Here is a 22,055-nt window from a genome sequence, read left to right as displayed (position 1 = left end):
AAAGATTAATGTTAATTAAGTGGGCAAGAGTTTCAACCCAATTAATATTCAAATAGAGTGAAGAAATGCCCAGAAACTAAAAAGAAAATTGTAGAGAGATGGCTGGCAACTAGCCCAGAGAGTGAGAGCAAAACAATCCACAGTGTGAGATTAGGTTGCATTTTCTTAAAACTAGTTACTTGACCAATATATTAGTGTTTAAAGTAGATATTTTCTTTAGAAATTTCATGGCTGATATATGGTTAGAAGAATTACAGGAGTTGTTGACAAGGATCGGAGTTGCACAATTACTGAATAAACTATTTTTCATGAGAACAAATTTCTAAATTTTCTAAAAAGAAAAAATATTATAATTTCAGATATGCTCTAGTTTTTCATATGAGTTGGAACTAACTGCAGCTGTGGAAATGCTGGACTGGCAAGTACTGCAGCAAGCTCTGGGCTGTGTCCTTGGTTGTACCAGTGACAAGGCAATAGCCCAAATTATTCCAACCCCCAGCCCCATTTCAATTCCCACCTATCACTTGTCACAGCTCCCAAGTTCCAGGAGTTCAGTCAGCAGTGAAGATGTGATCAACTAAAATATTAGCTAGCATTTTGAGCTGAAGTCCAAATGCAAGCACAGCTCCTCCAGCCCTAGATCTGCTTGCAGTGCTCTGCTCTGTGGTTCCCTTATGATGATCCTGCTTGTAGAACTGGCAGTTTCTGAGCAACAAAGCAATTTGGCACCATTATTTCTAGATTTTACAAAAGTCCACTCTTTTTTGCCACCTTTTGTCTTGTTTGCTGTGAAGGCTCTCCAAGAATATAAACCAGACATGCTCATTGAGGTGTTGTCTTTTAATCTGTGTTTCTAAATGGTGTCGTTTGGGGTTGACAGGAATAACCAGCATCTTTACATCTGTCACTTTGTCCACACTGTGTTGGAAGGCACCTCTTCCCAGGGTGCCATCTAGGAACATAGCTCTATAAAGAGATTATGATCACTAAGAGGACGAAATCCTGACCTTATCAGTTGCACAGCCAGCCACAGTTCCAGCACCTACACAAGCCAATGCCCAGCAAGCCCCAAAGATCACACCAGCCCTCACCCAGCTCAGTGCAGCTCTTTTCTGACTGGGACAGGAGCCAAGTGTCTGGGAGACAGGCTTTTGACATTTACCTTGAAAAGGTCTCCTTTGTTTTTGTAACTCTAGAATCCTTCTATGAGATTTTACAGTTCTCTGAAGTGATAAGAAACTTACTTTGCTTTGAAGGTCATTTTAGATAACATTGAATTCTGTTTGAAGTTTGCTATGTTATGTGAACATTTACATGCATTACTACCACCCGCACTAAAGGTGTGTCTTCACTTCTCTTTGAGCTTCCTCTGTGGAGAACTCTTGTAGATTCATAGCATACTATTATTTTATTTCAATTACACCCCAAGCAGAAGAGCTGTGGAGAGCAGCGGTGGTGTCCTGGAGGGCTCCTTCCCTGAAGAAACTGTAGTAGCACTAGCAAACCACAGGATTTTCTGCTGCAAAGTCCAGACAAAATCCACCATTCTGCTTCCTGGCAAATGACATTCAGTCAAATGGAAGACCTCCTACAGGTTTCACTGCCCACACTGGGCTGCTGCTACACAGGGCAGCAACTGTGCCTGCTGAGTTGAGTCCCAGAAACTCACAGCTAATGCATCCAGAAATCCCCTTGAGTAACAGCTGATACTTCAGACTTCTTTCCCCAAACAGTGTGTTATTTAAGGGAAGTTGTGTATGTAACTTTATCTCAGCCACCAAGGAGAATGTTGTTTTCATGTTGCAGTGTTGAACACTCTAGCTGTTAAATGACAAAAGCTTTTATATGCTTCTCTTTGTATATTAAGGGGACAGCTTTACTGACTGTAGATCAGAGACGATGGGAGGATCTGAAAAGCAGACTGAAGATAGCGCAACCTCTTCATCTCCCACCTCGTCCGGGTATCAAAGATATTTTGATTTTATTCATGTTCAGCCCTAGTGTTCGTAATTCCCCAGGAGTCTGCAATTCAAATTAAAACTGTAATCGTGAGGCCACTAGGAGGTTGTGCATAAGTTAATGTGGAAACAGGCTCCAACTACAGATCTCTCCATAAGGCTATTAAAATCAACCCAAAAAAGGTTGTGCTTCGATGGTTTTAGGATAAGCCTTAATGAAAAAATGAATTTCTAAATGAAAAATATTTGCAGTTGGCTGTAATGATATGAATGGAATGTATTAACCTGACAGCAGTTGAATGATGCACTTGCCGTAAAAGTACCAAAGCTTTCATGCAACACTGGTGTTCAGTATTTGAAATTATATGTTCAGAAGCCCTGTTTGATATGGAAAATTGTGTCAGAAAATTAGAAATGTATTTTGAAAATGGGAAAGGATTATTTTGCCTCTAATGAACATGGAAAATATGTCAAGAAATAAGGGGGAAATGTCATTTTGTATTTTAGCTCTTCTCCTCCTCAAACTCTTTCTTTTTCAGATAACGATGGCTTTAGAGCTAAGATGTATGATATAACTCAGCATCCATTTTTTAAGAGAACTATTGCTGTACTTGTTCTGGCCCAGTCTGTGTTGTTATCAGTTAAGGTAATTGTGTCTCTTTTAAACGTTTCATTACAGTAGTACAGCATGTGTTGCACATTTCCTAACACCAATTAATGATCGGTTGAGCCATTAGTGTGATGAATGTGAGGAAACATGATTCCTAGATACAGCAATCTCAGTTGGCATAGATCACTGTAGATTAATTGTAATGTGGAGCTGAGTCAATTTCTGCCTTTTTGTAGTGTTGTCCACTGGTTTTAATTTCTAATTAAGCTGTAAACCTGAGAGAGTACACCGAGATGCCATTCCTGTCTGAGTATATTTTAAAGTGAAATCTATTCATAACAAAACCCTCAAGAAAAGTTAAGGCAGTGAAGAGGCATTTATTCTGTTTAACAGCTATTCTTCTATGAATGGATTATGTTTGCTTTTCAGTGGGATGCTGCAGATCCAGTGACTGTGCCTTTAGCAACAATGTCTGTTGTTTTCACCTTCATTTTTGTCCTTGAGGTAAAGTAGTATATTTATGACTTCTTGAGATTAAGACTTGTATTTATATATTTCATTTTGTCTTTAGGGATGCTTCTCATTCTTCACAGTGGTGTTTATTTCTGAATGTGTACATTCAGGGTTCTCCGTGTCACTTTTCTTTAAACATGTAAGAAGAAACTTATAATGTGTTATAGTCATACTTCTCTACAACCTTGAGCTTTGTGTCTTTTCATATATATTCAAGTCTGAATATTTAACAGTGTGCTTTGGTGAACCCAGTGAACTCTTTTCTTGCAGAACATCTCATGTTACCTTCCCTCCATACAACAAAAGGTCTATGTTGTCTAATGGAAGTTCTGCTTCATTCATTTATGTTCTTCCTGATGTGTTCCCCACTATTCTGTAGCTGTGAAAAAATCAAACCTTTCTCCATTTTGTTTTAAGTATCGTAATTCATTTTAATATCTTTTAATAAGCTGCACCCCAGCTCCAGTATTGTCTATCTTTTGTTGCACAGGTCTGGCTCCTGTGTGGTAGCAGCTCTCTATCTATGAGAATATTGTTACTACAGTCTCTGCAAGGTGTATTTAGCCTATTTTCATAAGACTGGAATCTAATGATTTAAACACATTTTGAAAAACGTATATTTTTTAATGTATAAGGATATCCATAGTGTAACAAAGTACACACTTATGATGCTAAAGAAGATGTTTCCTCTGTGGTTAGGTTAGTACACAATTCTTTATAAGTTTTTGGTTGACTACTTTTCTTGTCAGTCCCCACTGAATAGCTGACACTGACCACTATCAGAAACAGGATAGTAGACTATGTTTCCCACTGCTCTAATCCAATATGACAGTTCCTATGTTCCATTGATAGGTTTTGCCAGCAGTGATGAATAAACAATGAAGTGAAGACCTTGTAGCAGCTGTAGCTAGAGTATGTCCATGTTGTTGCTTCTCTTTTCCCTACCCAGGAGAAATCAGTATCTCTGGAGAGACTGTGCAAACACAGAAAAGTTTTATTTGTGTCATACTCAGGCAGGTTTTAATTTACCTAGTAACTATGTCTTTGGAAATACTTTTTCTCTTATACTGCCAGGGGAAACAAATACACTTCTAGAATTTCAAAGGAACTTTGTCAGAGCCAAGAAAAATTTGTTGACTGTCTCAACAGGCAAGCTATCACACTGTGAGTGCACACACAATTTATGGAGAGAGGAAGCAGCTTCTTGACCAGGATCTTCCCTAATGCAGCACAGTCTGGTTTCAGAGTCTGCTGTCTGCTTTCTGCATAGCTGATGGTCCTGTGTCCAACCTAACACCTCCTGATTCAGCCTTAAACCTCTACTGCTTACATCCTAAATATGTGGTATAGAAAATAGGAAGAATTTGAAGATCTCACTTTTGTTACCACACTGATGATGACAGAGTAAAGGGAGATGTGATTTTTTTTATTTCCATGGTGTGGTATTCAGTTCAAGTTTATGGACACCTGAAGCTAGGTGTTTAAATTCTACATGTGAGGTAGGTGTTTAAGCTGTTACTGTGATCAAGGGAGGTGAAGGGTGAAATTCAGTTACCTCCACTAGCCACTCCAGAATGCCAGGGATGTTTACAGGTCTTATGTCATCCTTGCAAGTCCCATCCATCCATCCATCTTCAGTTCCCTAGGGCATCTCAGGTGACTGTAAATCTGGTATAAGGAGTCAAGATACCTTAGGTAACTCAAATGATAATTAGAGATTCAGAGACCACATTGTTCACTTTGTAGTAAGGCGTCAGAAAACATTATAAGGTAAAAAGCTAACTGGAAAATCAGCCTTTTACCTCAAGCTAGTGTCCTCTTATATCTGGTTTCATTTTCAGAAATGTTAAATGGCAGGGTTGCAAGGTGGGATGGAAAAAATAATGTAATGAATGCCTGACATTTATAGCCTTTTTATAGTGACTCTTAACCTGCTCTGAGATTTAATACAACTTGTATATGAGAAACTCTTAAGCGTTCCCTTTACATGCATCACTCTACCTTGGTATCTGTTACCTGATGTGACTATTTCTGTGACTATTAGTATCTATTCTTGAGCTTCTCATCTGCATTCCTGTAACCTAAATTGGAAATGTCAAGCACTTTGGAAGCTGTCTTTTACCAGGTACATTGTAAAACGTACTGCCTTTACTGTTCTTAGCTTTTTTTTTACATGCTGCTGAGTAGAGATGATTCTGAGTACAGAATATTCCTTAAAGCAAGAAATATTTGCAATATATGAAAGCTTTTTAATTAATCCAAACTGTGGTTGCTGCAGAACACAATTATATTCCTGAGTTCAGATGTGTTTATGTCATTTCAGCTTGCTTACAGACAGTTAGCTAGCTAGGATACTGCTAGCTTTTTTAGCTACGTTATTGACATAGAAGCCCACATTCACCTCAGCAATCTATACATTAAGCATTAAGTCTGTCTTTGATACTTGATGGAGACAGAGAGACATTTCAGAATGCTGTTCATCCCTTGGTCATCTGTGGTCTTACACAAGTGCCAGTTTTCCTTCATCCAAGGGAAGCTAATATTATCCAGTTAGTGCACGTGGGAATATTTAGCTGATGTGAAATCTACCCCTCATTGTTTGAAACTATTTCATAAAATAGACCCAGTCAAACATTTTGGGGAATGGAAGAGGATCTCATGGCAAGGAATAATCATTTCTTCATTACAAGTTAGAATTTTTTTTATCCGTAGGTCACGATGAAGATTATTGCCATGTCACCTTCTGGCTTCTGGCAAAGCAGAAGAAATCGGTATGATCTCTTGGTTACATCTCTTGGAGTTATATGGGTGATACTTCACTTTGCCTTACTGGTAAGATATACAAAATGCAATTCCAGTGATTAAAATTATTTTGTCTTTAAGCACCAGCAGTAGGATTGCTGGTATATATCCAGATAAACCTTTGAGAGTTCAATAAGGCTGAAATATGTCTGAAAGAAACTAAGTTTGATGCTAAGAAGAATGAATCATTGTCTTGGACAATCATGTAGTGCAAAAATTGTCTTACTGGTACAAGTTAGAGTGTGTAAATGTGGTAGAAAACAAGTCTTTTGGAGGGATGTAAGTGAGGAAAGGAAGGAGACTGAAGAGAGTAAGAGTTCTTGCTAACAGTCTTATGAGCATGAAGGAAGAAAGAGGCAAGGTACAGAATACAAACAGGAGCAGAGGACTGGAAGAAGACATAGGTTCAAAATTGCTGAACTAGACAAACGCTCCCAAACCCAACAGCAATTCTATACCACTGGTGTTGGTTAAGGGGCAGTGTTTAATTCAAGAAGACACATGAAGGAGAGCGGAGAAAATCAGCTCTCCCTTCATTTCACATGTTTTTTAAATTTGACTACACTCCTGGTTTCTTTATTTACAGGAGAAGGAGAAGGGGTGGTTGATACTTGTCATCAATCACAAGTTGTCAAAGTCACAACCTTATAATGTCTGCGGGATTCTCTCTTGTCTGCCCCAAGTTCTGTTTGTTTCTGTTCTGTTTTGTGTGACTAGTCATTTTGCCCTGACATTCACAGTTCGCTCAGGGAGCTACTAAGTAGCTTGGAAGGTCTGAGGAGTTTCTGTAACCCAGCAATTGCCTAGATGAGTACACTGGGCCTGATGGACATAATTAATAGAGGACTGACGTTTCTTTGGCTTGACGTGTGAGGAGGTTGGGTTTGTGTTCTTTATATTGTTGCTACTAGTTTATGATTTATTTTATATGGGGACTGCCCTACATTACTAAAAAATCAGTTCTAGTGATCTGTTCAAGAGATTCCTGGGGGACCATATATTAAGTCTTCTGTGTTTGTGTTCCAGAATGCATACACGTACATGATGGGGGCATGTGTAATCGTCTTCAGGTTTTTCTCCATTTGTGGGAAGCATGTAAGTACAAATTAGGAACTACAACTATTGCAGTGCTCATGTATAGATTAAAGGACTGGATGCTGTGCATCTCTAGTGAAAATTCTGTAAGGCTCAGTTTTCTAGGAGAAAAAAAAGGAGATTTCAAGCAGCAGTCTCCAACTTTACATGCTGTCTTTAAAATGTCAGGATTTTAAGTATATTGTATAATAGTGCAATGGTTACTGGAAAAGTTAATTTTTTTAAGAAAACAAAATGCAGCTGCAATCCTGCAGCTTTTAAAAATGCTCTCTACCATTCTGAACATACACTATGCTACTTTCAGCCCTTTCCATTTCAGTGAGGTGTGATGGGCATGCTCTTTATTTATTTTCGCTGCAAGACTATTGTAGTGGTGGTTGAATGCATTCATTTTTATATGATAGTGCTCTCTTAAAAAAGTTTCTTCCTCCAGAGTGCAGGTCTGTGTCTCATGTCTTTACACTGTATGACTTGTCACAGTAAAGGATTTATATTCAATTTAAAAACAATTTTGGGCCAAGATGTTCTTCTGGAAACACTGGAATGGTGACAAAGCAAGTCACTTCTCAAGTTTACATTTCTTTTGTGTTTGGATTTTCTCTGGTGTAATGGAGAGTAGACTGGCAGAATAAGCATAAGCAGAGAACAAACACATTTATTTAACAAGTGGTGACACTGCATTCCCTTGCTGTAGAACTTCTTAGACTATCCAAATATTTTCTGTGAAGTCTGACATATTAAAGTAAATGATAAAAAGACTGCTGTACTAGGTTGCCAGGGTTAAGAACAGTAAGTCAAAGGGTTTGTTCAGTAAAGATAAAAAGTTTTCTTTCAATCAGACTACACAGAGCCTGTAGAGCCTTGGAAGTCAAATGAAAAATCCTTGCTTCTCCTATGCAACCAGACCAAGTGATTGCCTTCAAAGCTTTCTGATTGATTGTAAAGTTTTTTCACGGTTTTAACCTATTGGTTTGTACTTTCATGTTACAAACTGTGTCAGTTTCACTAATTTACCTGTCCTGATCCAATGTGATGACTTAAGGTCAGCAGGAATTTGGCACAATTATAAAGAAAAATGACACCCTCAGTCCCATTAAAGGGAATTTTTCATCGCATCCAGAGTAGTTAAGGTTGTTAGGACAATCTAGGGCAATAAATTTATCAAGAGTAAAATACAAAATATACATGCATGGGAAAGTAATACCTATTGTCAAGGACTACAGCCTATGACATTTTCATAATTATGTTCTCATCTTATGCTCTTTGGCCAACTTTGCAGAATCATAGACTCACAGAGTGGTTTGGGTTGAAAGGGACCCTAGAGATCATCTCGTTCCAACCCCCTTGCCAAGGGCAGAGACACCTTCCACTAGACAAAGTTACTCAAAGCCCCATTCAGCCTGGCCTTGAACACTTCCAGGGATGGGTCATCCTCAGCTTGTTTGGGCGACTTGTTCCTGTGCCTCAGTACCCTCACAGTGAAGAATTTCTTTCTAATATCAAATCTAAACCTACCCTCTTTCAACTTAAAGCCACTTGCCCTTATTCTGTCACTGCATGGTCTTGTAAAAAGTCCCTCTCCAGCTCCCTTGTCACCTCCCTTTTAGGTACTGGAAGGCTTCTGGAAGGTGTCCCTGGGCTTTCACAAACTTCCATGAGAAACTACTAGCTTAAAGAAGCTGTACTGATCTTAAGGAAATCCCCTTCTCCATACATGAACACAGTCCTTTAGGTAGGCTGCAGTACATGTGGTTTCTGTCTAACAGTTAGGATCACTTTCAGATAAGCCCAGAGTGGTTTACTGCACCACTGTTCATGCATTGCTAATGCTGATACTTCAGGAAAATACTGGTCCTGGAATATTATAGTTGAGCTTATGCTGTACCATCACGGTACTATCCTACACTGTATATCCTATATATACTTCTTGAGGAGCAACATCTTGACCTTGTAAATGACGGAGATGTGCTGATGTCTGTAACAAATAAAAAGCACACACAGTTCAAATCACATTCATAATGTACCATTTTACTGAGCTCATCCATTACTGAATGTGTATAAAGGATTTGTTGTCAAAATGGCAAGTGTAAGAACTGTTTTTTCTCTTTTATCTTTGCTTTCCTGAATGCTGTCATGGACTGCTTTTTCTCTGTCCTTCCAGGTGACACTAAAAATGCTGCTCCTGACTGTGGTTGTCAGCATGTACAAGAGTTTCTTCATCATAGTGGGCATGTTTTTACTGCTTCTTTGTTATGCTTTTGCTGGAGTGGTGTTATTTGGTACAGTGAAATATGGAGAGAACATTAACAGGTACAGTATCTAGTCCCTACCTCATGGGGAGGTTCTTTAAACAGCCTGAAGAAATCACATTCTGCTAGAGAAGTTTATCTGTGGTAAAAGCTAGACAGATCTGCAGGTCTGGCTGAAGAGTTCTAAACAGAATTTCTGATAGGAGACACGGTCGAGTCCTTGTGCATTGGGCCAAATGACACCTGATCCAACCCAGAGCAGACTGAGAGCTGTTCTTCATTATGCCAGCTGAAATATGCTTCAAAGCAGTACTGTGCTAGCCCACAAGCTGCTGAAACACAGTGTACCTACTGCATCTTATTAGCATCACCCAGGAACAGGATCCATATACCAGGCTGATACAGAAAGGAGACACTTCCTTGAAATGGCTGTTAGCTGGATATTTCCCAGTCATCATCAGGCTTACAAAAGAAAATGGAGACAGGAAATAGGATCTGGCCTTGAGTTTTCTTTAGATCTCTGATAAAGTGAGCTAAAATACTCAGACCTGAGTATTGAGTGTCTGAGCTAGAGTTCAGTTATTGCATTTTAAGTCATGAAATAAATATTTCAATGAGCTCATTCAAATAATACTGTAACTATTTTTGGGTTAAAATAGTAGAACAGTAGAAAATGGAAGCATTTTTTCTTGCCAGTGTTTTAATTCTGGGAAGTGAAACAGTCTCTCATTCTCAATCTCTCTCTCTCTCTTTCTTTAAAACAGACATGCAAATTTTTCATCAGCTGGCAAGGCTATTACTGTACTCTTCAGAATAGTCACTGGAGAAGACTGGAACAAAATTATGCATGACTGCATGGTAATTACAATACTGCCAGAGATAAGTAGACAAGAAATGAGAGCTACCCTTCCATCTCAAACTGTTTTCCGTATCTTAGCTTTGTACAAGGAATGTTGGGCTTGCCTTTATCTCTTCAAGAAAATAATGTTCACTAAACCTCAGAACATGATGCACAAATTGCAGTTCCAGTCTCATACTCACAGTATAATATTTCATGGAGCTAGGCTATTAGTTGATTTAAAAACAAAAATAAAAAGATGGTTTCAAAATCAGAAATGCAGTAACTTAATTTTTCACTATTATCTCTGCTTTGACTGGGGCAAGGTGTCTTTTGAGATTAACCTTGTCTTTGATTCCTGTACTTTGGCTCATTCTATGTGAAAGATAGTCTTGATGACCTCAAAATTCTGCCTTGGATTATTACATTTTGCCCAAGTAAATGTTTATCTGTGCTTTCTGTTGCAAGGAAAATCATATCCCTTTCCTTTTTAAAATTAATGAGCAGGGAAGAAACGTTTTGAAAACTACTATGCTTCAAAGCACCAGGTTGTTCCTGTATAGTGGCATAATGCACAATGTGCCCTCTGTGTGGTAGTAAGATCCATGCCTCAGCCTTTTTTGTCATACCTCTCTCTCTTTCCTGGTTTCTGTCTACTAAAGGAAGAAAAAAACCTGCCCACATTAATGCCCACTGTATTATTCCCCAATTAGGAATAAGCCTTAAAGAAATAATATTAAATATTCTATTGATTGCAGAGAAATTAGTAGGTTTTTTATTCTTATTATCACTTTACTTTGTTTTCTTTTGGTTTGAAGGTTCAGCCTCCATTTTGTACACCAGATAACAGCACCTACTGGAAAACAGACTGTGGAAATTATGCTGGTGCTCTTATGTATTTCTGTTCTTTCTATGTCATCATTGCATACATCATGCTAAATTTGCTTGTTGGTAAGTGAAAATACACATTAATAACAAAAAGATCCATCTTGGCACATAGTTTGTTAGATGTGAGTCTGTTGTGCTATTCAGGTATGAGGCTACCTTGTACCGTCAGTGTTACCTTGTATGCGTATAATGATTTTGATACTTCTTTGGCAGGGGAATGCTAAAACTCAGGAAGTTTGGGAATGAAAGCTTTTTGAACAAAGAGATATTTTCTATTTGTAGAGTAGAGTTACCCTATGGAACACTGGTTTCTGAGCTTAACTGAAGAAAGAAAACCTTTGTTCAAACATCATTGGAATTCACTGAATTGATCTTAGATGTTTGGTTAGGTATCTCACCAGCATTTAAGATACAGCCTTTAAAAAGTGAGCATGGTGAATACTGATGTGGCAAGATAGTATCTTACGCATTCAAAATCCTTGTCTGAGCATACAGGCGTTTGTTAATGTGGTGTTTGCACAACAGAATTAGATGTTACAATGTAACAACAGACTTTCTTCAGGGTGTATTTTGTTCTTGTGGTTTTCAGCTATCATTGTGGAGAATTTCTCATTGTTTTACTCAACTGAAGAAGACCAGCTCTTAAGTTATAATGATCTAAGGCATTTTCAAATTATATGGAACATGGTTGATGACAAAAGAGAGGTAAGAATAATAATTTCTTGATAATAAGCACAGAAATACAGTAAATTTCCAGTTTTTCTTGAAAACGAATACAGGGAAAACAAAGTGTGTTGACAAAATTCTCTGAGCAGTTACTGGTCAAATTTGAGAAGTGAGCATGATTTAATGTTGCTCATGGCGCTTCAAATACTAACCTGTATTCTGTGAAGTGCTTGTAATAGCAGATTTACAAACAAACATACCTATTCATAGGATCAGTATAATACCATCTTTCCTCCCAGCTCCCTGAGAGTTGTTCCTTTGGAAGTCTACAGATTCATATCCATTTTTGTGTCTGATCTTCAGAAGAGCTTTGCTGAGATTTCAGCACCATCTCCTGTAAAATTCTTATGGAGACACTGATCAAGTATGGGCTGGGTGAGAAGACAGTGAAGTGGATTGAAAACTGTATAGCCAGGCCCAGAGGTTGATGATTGGCAGGGTTCTAGTTGGAGGCCAGTAACTCACTGTGTGCTCCAGGGGTCAATACTGGGTCCAGTCCTATTCAACATCCCCATTAATGACATGGACAGAGTGGCAAAGGGCACCCCCAGCACACTTGCTGATGACACAAGGCTGGGCAGAGTGGCTGATCTGCCACAGAGTCGTGCTGCCATCCAGAGGGACCTTCACAGGCTGGAGAAATGGGCTCACAGGAGCCTCTTGAAGTTCAACAAGAACTGCAAAGTCTTGCTTGTGGAGAAGAATAAACCAAGGCACAGTACATGCTAAAGCCACCCAGTTGGAAAGCAGCTTGGCAGTAAAGGACTTGGAGCCCCGGTGGACACCAAGTTGAGCATGAGCCACCACTGCGCTTGTAGCAAAGAGGGCTAATGGTATCCTGGGCTGCATTAGACAATTCATTGCCAGCAGGCCAGGGCAGAGAGGGTCCTTCTGCTCTGCTCAGCCCTGGTGAGGCCTCAGATGGAGTCCTGGTTTCACATCTGAGCTCCTTTGTACACAGAGACACCGACATACTGGAGAGAGTCCAGCAAAGAGACAAAGATGATGAAGAGACTGGAGCATGTCTCCTGAGAGGAAAGGCTGGGAAAACTGGGACTGTTCAGCCTGGAGAAGGCTCAGGGGAATCCCATCAATGCATATAAATACCTGCAGGGGAGTGCAGAGAGGACAGAGCCAGGCTCTGCTCGGTGCTGCCCAGTGGCAGGACTGGAGGCAATGGGCACAACCTGAAATACAAGAGTTACCTCTGATCAGGAAACTGTCACTGTGATGATGACTGAGCACTGGCATAGGTTTCCCAGGGCAGTTGTGGAGTCTCCATCCTTGGAGACATTCAAAAGCCATCTGGACCTGACCCTGGGAAACTGGCTTTAGGAGGCCCTGCTTAAGCAGAAGGGTGAGACAAGGTGAGCTTCAGCGTTTCCTTCCAACCTCAACCATTCTGTGATTCTGAAATGAGAATAACATCTGGGATACTGAGCTGCTCAGATGCCCACACAAATTAAATCATCATCTGAATGATTCATGACATCACTAAGATTTGAATGCGAACATTATGGTGAAAGTGGTTGTCTGTGGTTGGCATGTGGCTGTGCTGGAGATGGAAGCTCCTGTCTGTACTCATGGAGGGGAAAGAGTTCTGAATCCATCATGCCCAGCACTGACAGTATCTCTGATGCAGAACAACACCCTGCAGCAAAAATAGTTCTGATGAGGCTTGTTTAGCAGAACAAAATATTTGAAGATTGTGAGTACCACGGTTTCAGAGGGAAGTACTTTCAGTCCTAATTTAGCAACAATAGATAAAAATTGTAGTCACCAAAAGTGCAGGATGCGCTGCGTCTTAGAGCAGATAACCTCTAAAAAGCCAGTAAACTCTCAACATTCTCCTGTTCCTACAGAGATGCACAGAGAAGGGCACAGGTTTACAACGAGTTATAGGCATGGCTATGAGTGTTTAAGCTACAGTTTAATTTCCATTTTTCAAAGGTAGCTCTTTGGGAGTATGATTCTAATTACAGATGAATGCAAATGGGGAAACTAAATCCCCAAGCAATTTTGAAAATTTCTGGCAAAATTAACGGCATAGAGTCTCATTGTATATGAGTCAAATAACCACAAAGACTTCTGTGAATTAGCTGAAGAACTGGCTGAATGTGCACGTTCTTCAATAATGTGTTCACAGTGACTTAAATAGGCTAGGAGAAATAGTTTTTCTCTCAATGATCAAGCTGAATGCCTGAGTTGGTTGTTGGATCACAGTAATAATTTACCATCCATTATGCAATTTAACACAGGGTGTAATCCCTACCTTCCGCGTGAAATTTTTGCTGAGGCTTCTGCGAGGCAGGCTGGAGGTGGATCTTGACAAGGACAAGCTGCTGTTCAAGCACATGTGCTATGAAATGGAGCGGCTCCACAATGGTGGTGACGTCACTTTTCATGACGTGCTCAGGTACCCTGAGATTTTCTCTACAGTTTTAGAACATGTATAACAGCCTGTGTTTCTTTCCAGGCTAACATGTAGTCATTAGGTTTGGGAGAAGGCAAGACTGGTAGCTACAGAAGCACTTCAATTTTAAATGTTTTACAAAAATTAGATTTCCCTTTTTCTTCCTGCAAAAATATTAGTGATGGAAAATACAGGTCTTAGGGAATCAGCTGTAAGTATTTTAACATTTTCATTGCAGGAGGTTTGTCACAAACTACAGTCACATGTCCCTCTTGTATCCCAACTAATGAAATGTACCTTCAAGTGTAGCAACATGACAGTGACCCTGACTAGAAATAAAATAGAAATGGGAACGTTATCCAGGCGTAAACACTTAGGGGGAAAAAAGCCCCAAACCACCACAAATGCCCTAATTCCTCACAGTTCAGCAGTTCACCTGTATTGGATAGCTGGATGTGGGTGATGAGGTCTTTGTTTTCAGCACAGTAAGTCTCTTCTAGAATCATCTCAGCAATTTTTTAGCTTCCAATGTGAATTTACTGTGCATACCCGAATTACATATTTTCGCACTAAGGTCTTAAGTATGAGCATTGATTTTCTAAATTAAGATGTAAAGACACCAGCATTTAAAAATAAGTAAATTTTGTTTCTTCCAGCATGCTTTCATACAGGTCTGTTGATATCAGAAAAAGTCTTCAACTGGAAGAGCTGCTTGCTAGGGAACAACTGGAATATACCATAGAAGAGGAAGTGGCCAAACAGACCATACGAATGTGGCTGAAAAAGTGCTTAAAGCGAATCAGAGCAGTAAGTCAAGCTAAAGCAGGATCTAAATGGTTGCATAAATTGGACTGCTCAACGGTACTGGAATCTGCTGTTCCTATGCTTCCTTTACTCTGGAGTCATGATAACACTTATTTGAAAAAGTATGTAGCTTTTGCTAACTAAGCAAAAATGAAAGATTGTTACAGGTCAATTGAAAGTGCTACAAAAATAAGCATTTTTTTTAAGGCAAAAACTGTCTTCCTGCCCAAACTTTATCTGTCTTTTCAATACAACAGGAAGATGCATGTGCAGAGACCAAAGTCAAAGGAATAAAGAAAAAAATAATGTAATTCAATGAAACTTCATAGGCCTAATCTTTCCTCACAGAATGCAATTGTATAATTTCCTTGCCTCTGCTAGCAGATGAGAAACCTGTAGATGATTCTCCAAATGGAGCCTGTATTAAGATAAATCATTTGAGTGAGCCATTCCAGTTACTTTGTGTGCAGGTGTATGAAACATGGCACACTGTAGCCAGTAAACTAAGCAGGGGCAAGGTGTTTGCTCAGGACTGGGATGGGGTCACCCACACTCACAGCATGTTCCTGTCCATACTCATATTCCCCAGACCACTGCCACAGGAGCATCCCTGCCCACGGGAGCATCACTGCCCTCCAGGCATGGGTCCAGGCAGAGACCACTCCCAGCAGGCAGTGGTGTCGTAGAGGGAAGATTAGCCAGATGACACAAATCCTGGCTTGTCACTTGCCTTGAGCAGTGCAGGAAACCCCAGTCTCTTAAGTTATTAGAAGAGACCCAGCCAGTGCTTCTGTGTTCTGATTATGCAGTGTTTCTGATTGTTAGAAACATTTTACCTCTGATCAGGATGGCTACAATATATGCTGGTCAAAGTTTGGCTTGGATTAAATTTATATTACAAAAAAAAATCACGACATTTGATTTAAGTTTTGCAGTTATTTCCATCTCTTCTTCCAAAGCCAACTCTTCCTTTATATGAAAAGTCACAGCCTGGTTGCACTGATGACTGATATTTCAGTTACTGTAAGTCTGAGTCCAGGTTTTGACACATATATTTTTTATTTTTATAAAAAGTTTCTTCTTTTTATAAATGGGGATTTTCCATAGTGATCTGTAATCATGGCATCTGTCTTCTTCTGTTTGTAAATTTATAAAAATACTTAGCTGGACATTTTGAATATAATGTACATTCCAGCTGAACCATCAGTGTTCAATGATACATAGTTTCATTTTGATCTCATCTCTGTAATAATAACGGCCATAAATTTAATCTCAGCCCTCAGTTCTGGGTTTGTTCAACTCTGTTGTTCATTTCATTATGATATTGAACTACACTACGTTAAAGTAAATATGCTATTCATTTCACTCTAATAATATGGTTCAGATCATTTCACATTCTATGAACCATTTATAAACTGAATGTAATTATGGAAGTTAAGATATATTTTCAAATTCTCTTGTTATTCTGTAAGTCTCCCTAGAGGGATTATGTGAAAACTACCCAGGAAAGTGAAACCCTTCCTAAGTGCTGTTTATTTTAATTTAAAAGCAAATTAGATTGTAAAATCATAATGGTAGTAGGTTTGTTTTTCTATTTGTACTGCAAATCTATACTTAGTCCCAAGGTTTTCACTACTATTTTATTCAGTCTTACTGACAGCCCGTTCCAAAGTCTATGAAAGAAATCAGAATTTTTTCATTGCCTTCACATAATTACCTGTGAATCTCCACCAATTGCCTGGTTTCTTTTTTTCTGCAAGAACTTTTAACTGATAAATTCAAAACTTTGTATGTGTTTAAACTCTAGGTTTAAACCGACAATTGAGCAACGTGCCTTCCACTTAATGTAGTTCATGAGTTTCAGCCTCTATTCCCTAAAGGTTACAAATATGCTGGAATTCACTTTATTTAAATAGCGACATCTAATATGTGGACCTTTATCAATGCACCTGGGATCCACAGCTGGTGCTCACTGTTCAGTTAAATATTTAGAATGCTTAAAAAAAAAAATCAGATTCATTGGTGTGACATTTTTTTCATCGCATATTGTACCTTGATAGAAACAGCAGCAGTCGTGCAGCATTATCCATAGCCTACGAGAGAGCCAACAGCAGGAGTTGAGCCGATTTCTGAATCCCCCCAGCATTGAGACAACACAGCCAAGTGAAGATATGAATGCCATTAATCAAGATAACAGTGCACAGCCAGAGGTATGTTATCCAGAAAACTATCAGCTACTCATAACAAATGCAGAAAATGTCCATGCTTCTTATTTGTTCTTTTTTAAACATCATTTTGGCTGAAAAAAATTAAAAACAATACCTTGTTTTACCTCAGTCTTTGCCATCAGATGTAAAGGCAAGATGCTCCAAGGTAGTAATTCCCCGACATATTTAGCTGTCTTGCTATCACCATAAAGGGCAAACTCAGCTGTACAACTCTGGCAGCCCCATCTTTCAGCTCTTGCATGAGCGGTGTGCAGGCTTGGGGATGTGAAGCTTTCCAGTTCAGGCATTCTGAAATGGTGTTTACACTGAGAGTGAGAACACTGGGCATGCTGGGACCTCTGAGCAGGAGTCCTGGGCTCTTCCAGGATAGGGAATATAGAAGGTACAATGTAAGGGCTGCTTTCTACAGTAGTTGGAGTAGGCTGAGAATAATTTCATACCCTTCAATAGGATGAATGGCAAAGAGAGCCCACATGATCTTTTTGTTAGTAGTAGTTTTCTGGGGTATTAAAGAGTAGAAAGCATGCTGCCTTAACCAATGGCAATATGTTTTGTTTGTATTCATGGACAAATCTTTAAACAGAATAGAAAGGTATCCCTTCCTAGGCTTACACCCATGCAGGGGGGAGCTATGACTGATTCTTTTTCCTCTCTTCAGACAAGTAGCCAGCAGCAGCTCCTTAGCCCGACACTTTCTGACAGAGGTGGCTATAGACAAGACTCCGGAGATGCTGGGAAACCTCAGCGGAAATTTGGACAATGGCGTTTGCCATCAGGTAAGTGAAAAAGAGTCATTCAGTAGAGTCCCCACATGCAAAATGGGTGCTGTGCAGTAACAAGGCCAAGAGAGGCTTCATGATGCATGGTTCTGCCTCCTGGCTGCTGCTTGTAACCACATCACAGCTTTCCTATCCTCATGCCTGTTGAAATAAAGCAGTTTCTCCTTTTCCTCACAATGCTGAAATTTTGGATGGGTTCAAGCATTGCCCTGTGAAAGAGGTTGCATTTTTCACTTTTTCATACATTTACTCAGGACCTTTGACATCAGTCAGTCCTATTCTGAATCAGAGCACTGCCTTCAAAGGCTGCCACAATTCAGACCCTAATCATATCTAAGTGGAAGTAGGAGAAATAGTCATGCTGTTCTGTTATTGACCCTACTTTAGTGGCCAGTTTACTTGTCCAAGAAACAGGATAGTTTAATACAGAGCTTTCAATCCATGATTTCCATTTAAATATCACTGGGCAGCAAAGATCAACATTTTGTTGGAAAAGAGAGAAAGAGTGAAACATGCTAAGGAGGAATCATACTACTATAGTCAACTGCACAGGCCTTCGAGTGAGAAAGCTTGAAAGAATGACTAGCTCAGGGTTTCCTTTCTTAGCACTGATCTGGTCCATGTCAATTTTGAATGTTCCTCAGTGAATGGTCCTAAAAAGGAGGGTCATCTCCATGCACAATACAGCTGACAGATAAGTAGTCTGCCTCCAGTCCAGCAAAGACAGGTATTTAAAATCATGAATAGCATAATTAAGATCAATTGTGTAGTTAATATACTTAGGCTTGTGGTTTAGTGCCATATCAGCAACTTGTACTGGCTTCAACCCCTAGGCCAAAGTATCACTTTCTAGACGTAGCTCCCACTCCTAAAAGCACCTCCCCCACCCCCCCCTTCCTCACATTAATACTGTCACCATTTTGACAGCAAGTTAGCTCATGTAAGTACTGCCTAAATCATTTAGCTTGCAAATAGCTGGATAAGAAGAGATATCTTGCATCAGTTATCCCAGCAGAAAGAAATGAGACACTGCTCAGTTAAACTGCTCTACCAGCAGATTAGTGGGAGCAGTGTGAACATCTGGAGCTGGGAAAACAAACAAACAAAACAAAACAATAAAAAAAACTAAAAAAAACCACCACCACCACATTAGAACAGAGCCCTACTCTTTCTGAACTAAATCAGTTTAAAGGTGCCGTAGTCCTGCTAGTTCTGTATACCTGGATTCTAAGCAAAAATGTTCAAGAAGCAGGTCAACTCTAATACAGAACTTTGTGTTTAATTTCCTAGCCCCCAAACCAATAAGCCATTCAGTGTCTTCAGTCAACCTCCGTTTTGGTGGACGTTCAACTGTGAAATCTGTTGCATGCAAAATGAATCCCATGTCTGATGCTGCTTCCTGTGGATCAGAAGTCAAGAAATGGTGGACAAGACAATTAACTGTGGAGAGTGATGAGAGTGGAGAGGACCTTCTTGATATCTGACAAACATTTAAGTCATACTACAATCTAATTTTCTATGTTTAGAACTAAAGATGCTGTGCAATGTGTGATTTATTTAAAATCAATGTCATCAATTTTCTCTTATGCTTATCCTCCTGCCATATGAAGCGTAGCACACACTTCTGTGTTAGAATTGACCTTTATAGGTACTAACTGTACTCTAAGAAACCTGTATACTATAGCAGTACTAAAAAAGCCAGAAAGACTATATTGCCTTTAGCAGACAGAGCGTTGAAAGATTTCATGTGTTCTGTAGAATCATAGTGAAAATTTGATATACACGCCTCTGTGGTTTTCTTCAATCTCTACCATAAAGTGGCAACACTTTACAATACAGGGGCAGTGTATTTCTTCTTGTTGTGTTTTCCCTAAGTTCTTATTTAGTAACATTTCTTTAGAAAGATTTTATTATTCACAAATGACCTGAAGAGGTCAGCACTGACTTCATGTTCAAGGGAAGTATTTTTACTAAGTACAGATACTGAATTACAATTCTAAGCTTTCTCCGGACCTTTTTTTAAAATATGCAAGATACAGGATTACTCATTTTAAAATGAGAAGGTGAAGGATTGGCTTTTAAAATGTAAATATCTTTGAGGTTTGGTTAATTATGCAAAGAGCTTGATTTTCATAGAGAAAACAAGGGGAAAAAAAGAAAAAAAATACATGAAAAACTGTGTATTTAAGCATCCAGCAGAAGACTTTCACATAAAATTATGGGTTTATGCTTCATTTTCAGAATATACCGGTTACATACATGTGTGGTGTCACTATTCTTCTTTTAACTGGGTCCCATTTTTCTTGTGTAGTTGTAAGATTTTCTTCTTGTCTGTGATAAAAATTAGCATGTTGGGGATTCTAATTGAAAAATAGTATTTTATGTCTTCAAAACTACGTTCAGTTTTGCCTGGATAGGTAGAATTTTACTTAGCCATGTTACTGCTCATGCTACAACCCTGCAAAGGTAAGGCATGGCACTGTGCTGTGGTTAAGTACTTTTGTCCCTTTTATCCCGACGCATCATATTTGACAAGTTAGCCTTCACTTGTTTTGTGAGCCACCAATAGTGCTACACTACCACTGGTGAAAAAGCAGCTATCGCTTTCATAAAAGCTTTTCCAGTGAAAGGCCAATGCTATACAGATAGGGAGGTGGAGAAGGAAAGCCACAAAAGATGACCACATTTGCTAGTTTCAGAATCTAAGGCTGTCAAAAAATGTGGGGTAAAATTGTGCCCTTCCCTCAGGGAAGAACTAAGAGGTTGCAGATTTTGTTGCTTGGCCCCTGACTAGGTTTTATAGCATAGCTGGGACCTTTCTGTTACCATTGTTTCCTATGGAAATGATAGTTTGCTCTAACATGGCCTGATGTGAGATCTTGTAAGAGGCTCACAGTTTATTTACATCACCACTTCAAAAATATATCCTTTCAAAAGCAGACAAAAGCCAGTGTTTTGCAATTTTTATCTGGTCAAGATATTAATTTCAAGTGGTCAGAATACAACAGTGAAAACACACAGATGCCTTCACCAAAATTGAAAATTAGTTTTGGCCATGAAATACAGCTCTTGGTATCTGTCAATGTTTTTTCCCAGTGTATGGTTGAACACTGTTTAGATTTTTTTTTTCTAAAATAGTCATATTGAATACATCTGTATTTTGTGGGGGGGTTATGTGTTTTGGGGTATATTTAAGTTTAAATCTAGTCAACTGTAACTCTATAGTAAAAGAACGTGTGCATTCTCTTGTTTACTAGATTATGAACTATCAACAAAACTTCATATGCAAATCCATTACTTTGTGTTATGTTTTGTGCTTGTTTAAGCTGAGCTTTTGTATATATAACAAAAAGATAAATATTGAATTTATAAAAGATGGTATCTTTGACAGTTCAATAATACACTGAACTGCAGATAACTCTTGCTGCAAGCCTTCTTTTTAAAAAATCTGGCAAACATTTTTTTCTTGCCTTACAGTACACTGTCAATAAAAGTGAGTTGCTTTAAGCAATATTCCTCCCTGTGGTTTTCATTGTAACTGCATTGGCTACATCTGGCTCATCCATGATAATGCTGCACAGTAACAATCTGTGTGGTTTGTACAGGATTGTGTAGAGGTGCTTTCAAGCTCTTGCAATTGACAGCTTTTGTTTTTCTCCAGCAACTGACCTCATCAGTTCTGCCACAAGGGGTCTCAGTCAAAAGATGGGACTAAATAGGATTGTTCATTTTTTTTTTTATTTAACCCAGTTTTTTCTTTGTTTGCTTCAGAGCCTGGATGTGAGAGAGAGAGAGAGAGTGTGTGTGTGGGTGCCATTTTACCTTTGCAGATACAGGAAGCGGAATAAAGTTACAAAAATGTGAAAATAATATATACACAGGCACACAAGCAACCAGTTTAAGGTAAAGAACCTCAGCACAGCACTGCCAACATAAGTAAATAAGGTCCTACTCTGCAGCACAGCAACTAATGCACATTTGCACATTAAGATGAAGAAGCAGAGAAGAGATTTGAAGAAGGATGATGGAAGTTCAAACAGCTTGCACCAACAATAGAGAGACACAAAGAGGAAACAGTGTGTCAGGAAGTCAGTCAGTCCAGAGAGCCTTAGAGAAAAGTTCAAACAAGAAAAGATCCTAAGCAAAGGTAAA

At 39.1% G+C, this 22,055-nt stretch overlaps 1 protein-coding gene across 2 annotated transcripts in view; it reads left to right on the top strand.

The window, feature by feature from the left end:
* The window catches only part of NALCN (sodium leak channel, non-selective), a gene marked incomplete at both ends in the record, with an annotated part of 224,145 nt that extends 204,758 nt beyond the window's left edge, over window positions 1-19,387 (top strand). For both annotated transcript variants that reach the window (XM_082278001.1, XM_082278000.1), the window contains 14 exons: window positions 1,868-1,961; window positions 2,498-2,604; window positions 2,998-3,072; window positions 5,794-5,913; window positions 6,910-6,978; window positions 9,140-9,288; window positions 9,992-10,085; window positions 10,884-11,016; window positions 11,543-11,658; window positions 13,938-14,095; window positions 14,749-14,899; window positions 16,957-17,106; window positions 17,783-17,900; window positions 19,194-19,387. In XM_082278001.1, coding sequence (XP_082134127.1) covers window positions 1,868-1,961; window positions 2,498-2,604; window positions 2,998-3,072; window positions 5,794-5,913; window positions 6,910-6,978; window positions 9,140-9,288; window positions 9,992-10,085; window positions 10,884-11,016; window positions 11,543-11,658; window positions 13,938-14,095; window positions 14,749-14,899; window positions 16,957-17,106; window positions 17,783-17,900; window positions 19,194-19,387 — 1,728 coding nt within the window. The remainder of the gene's footprint in view (window positions 1-1,867; window positions 1,962-2,497; window positions 2,605-2,997; window positions 3,073-5,793; window positions 5,914-6,909; window positions 6,979-9,139; window positions 9,289-9,991; window positions 10,086-10,883; window positions 11,017-11,542; window positions 11,659-13,937; window positions 14,096-14,748; window positions 14,900-16,956; window positions 17,107-17,782; window positions 17,901-19,193) is intronic.
* Between the last annotated feature and the right edge of the window lie 2,668 nt (window positions 19,388-22,055).

Source organism: Coloeus monedula, assembly GCF_965178545.1.
Source record: "Coloeus monedula genome assembly, chromosome: 3".
NCBI classification, from domain to species: Eukaryota; Metazoa; Chordata; class Aves; order Passeriformes; family Corvidae; genus Coloeus; species Coloeus monedula.
This window is presented reverse-complemented; position numbering and strand designations above follow the sequence as displayed.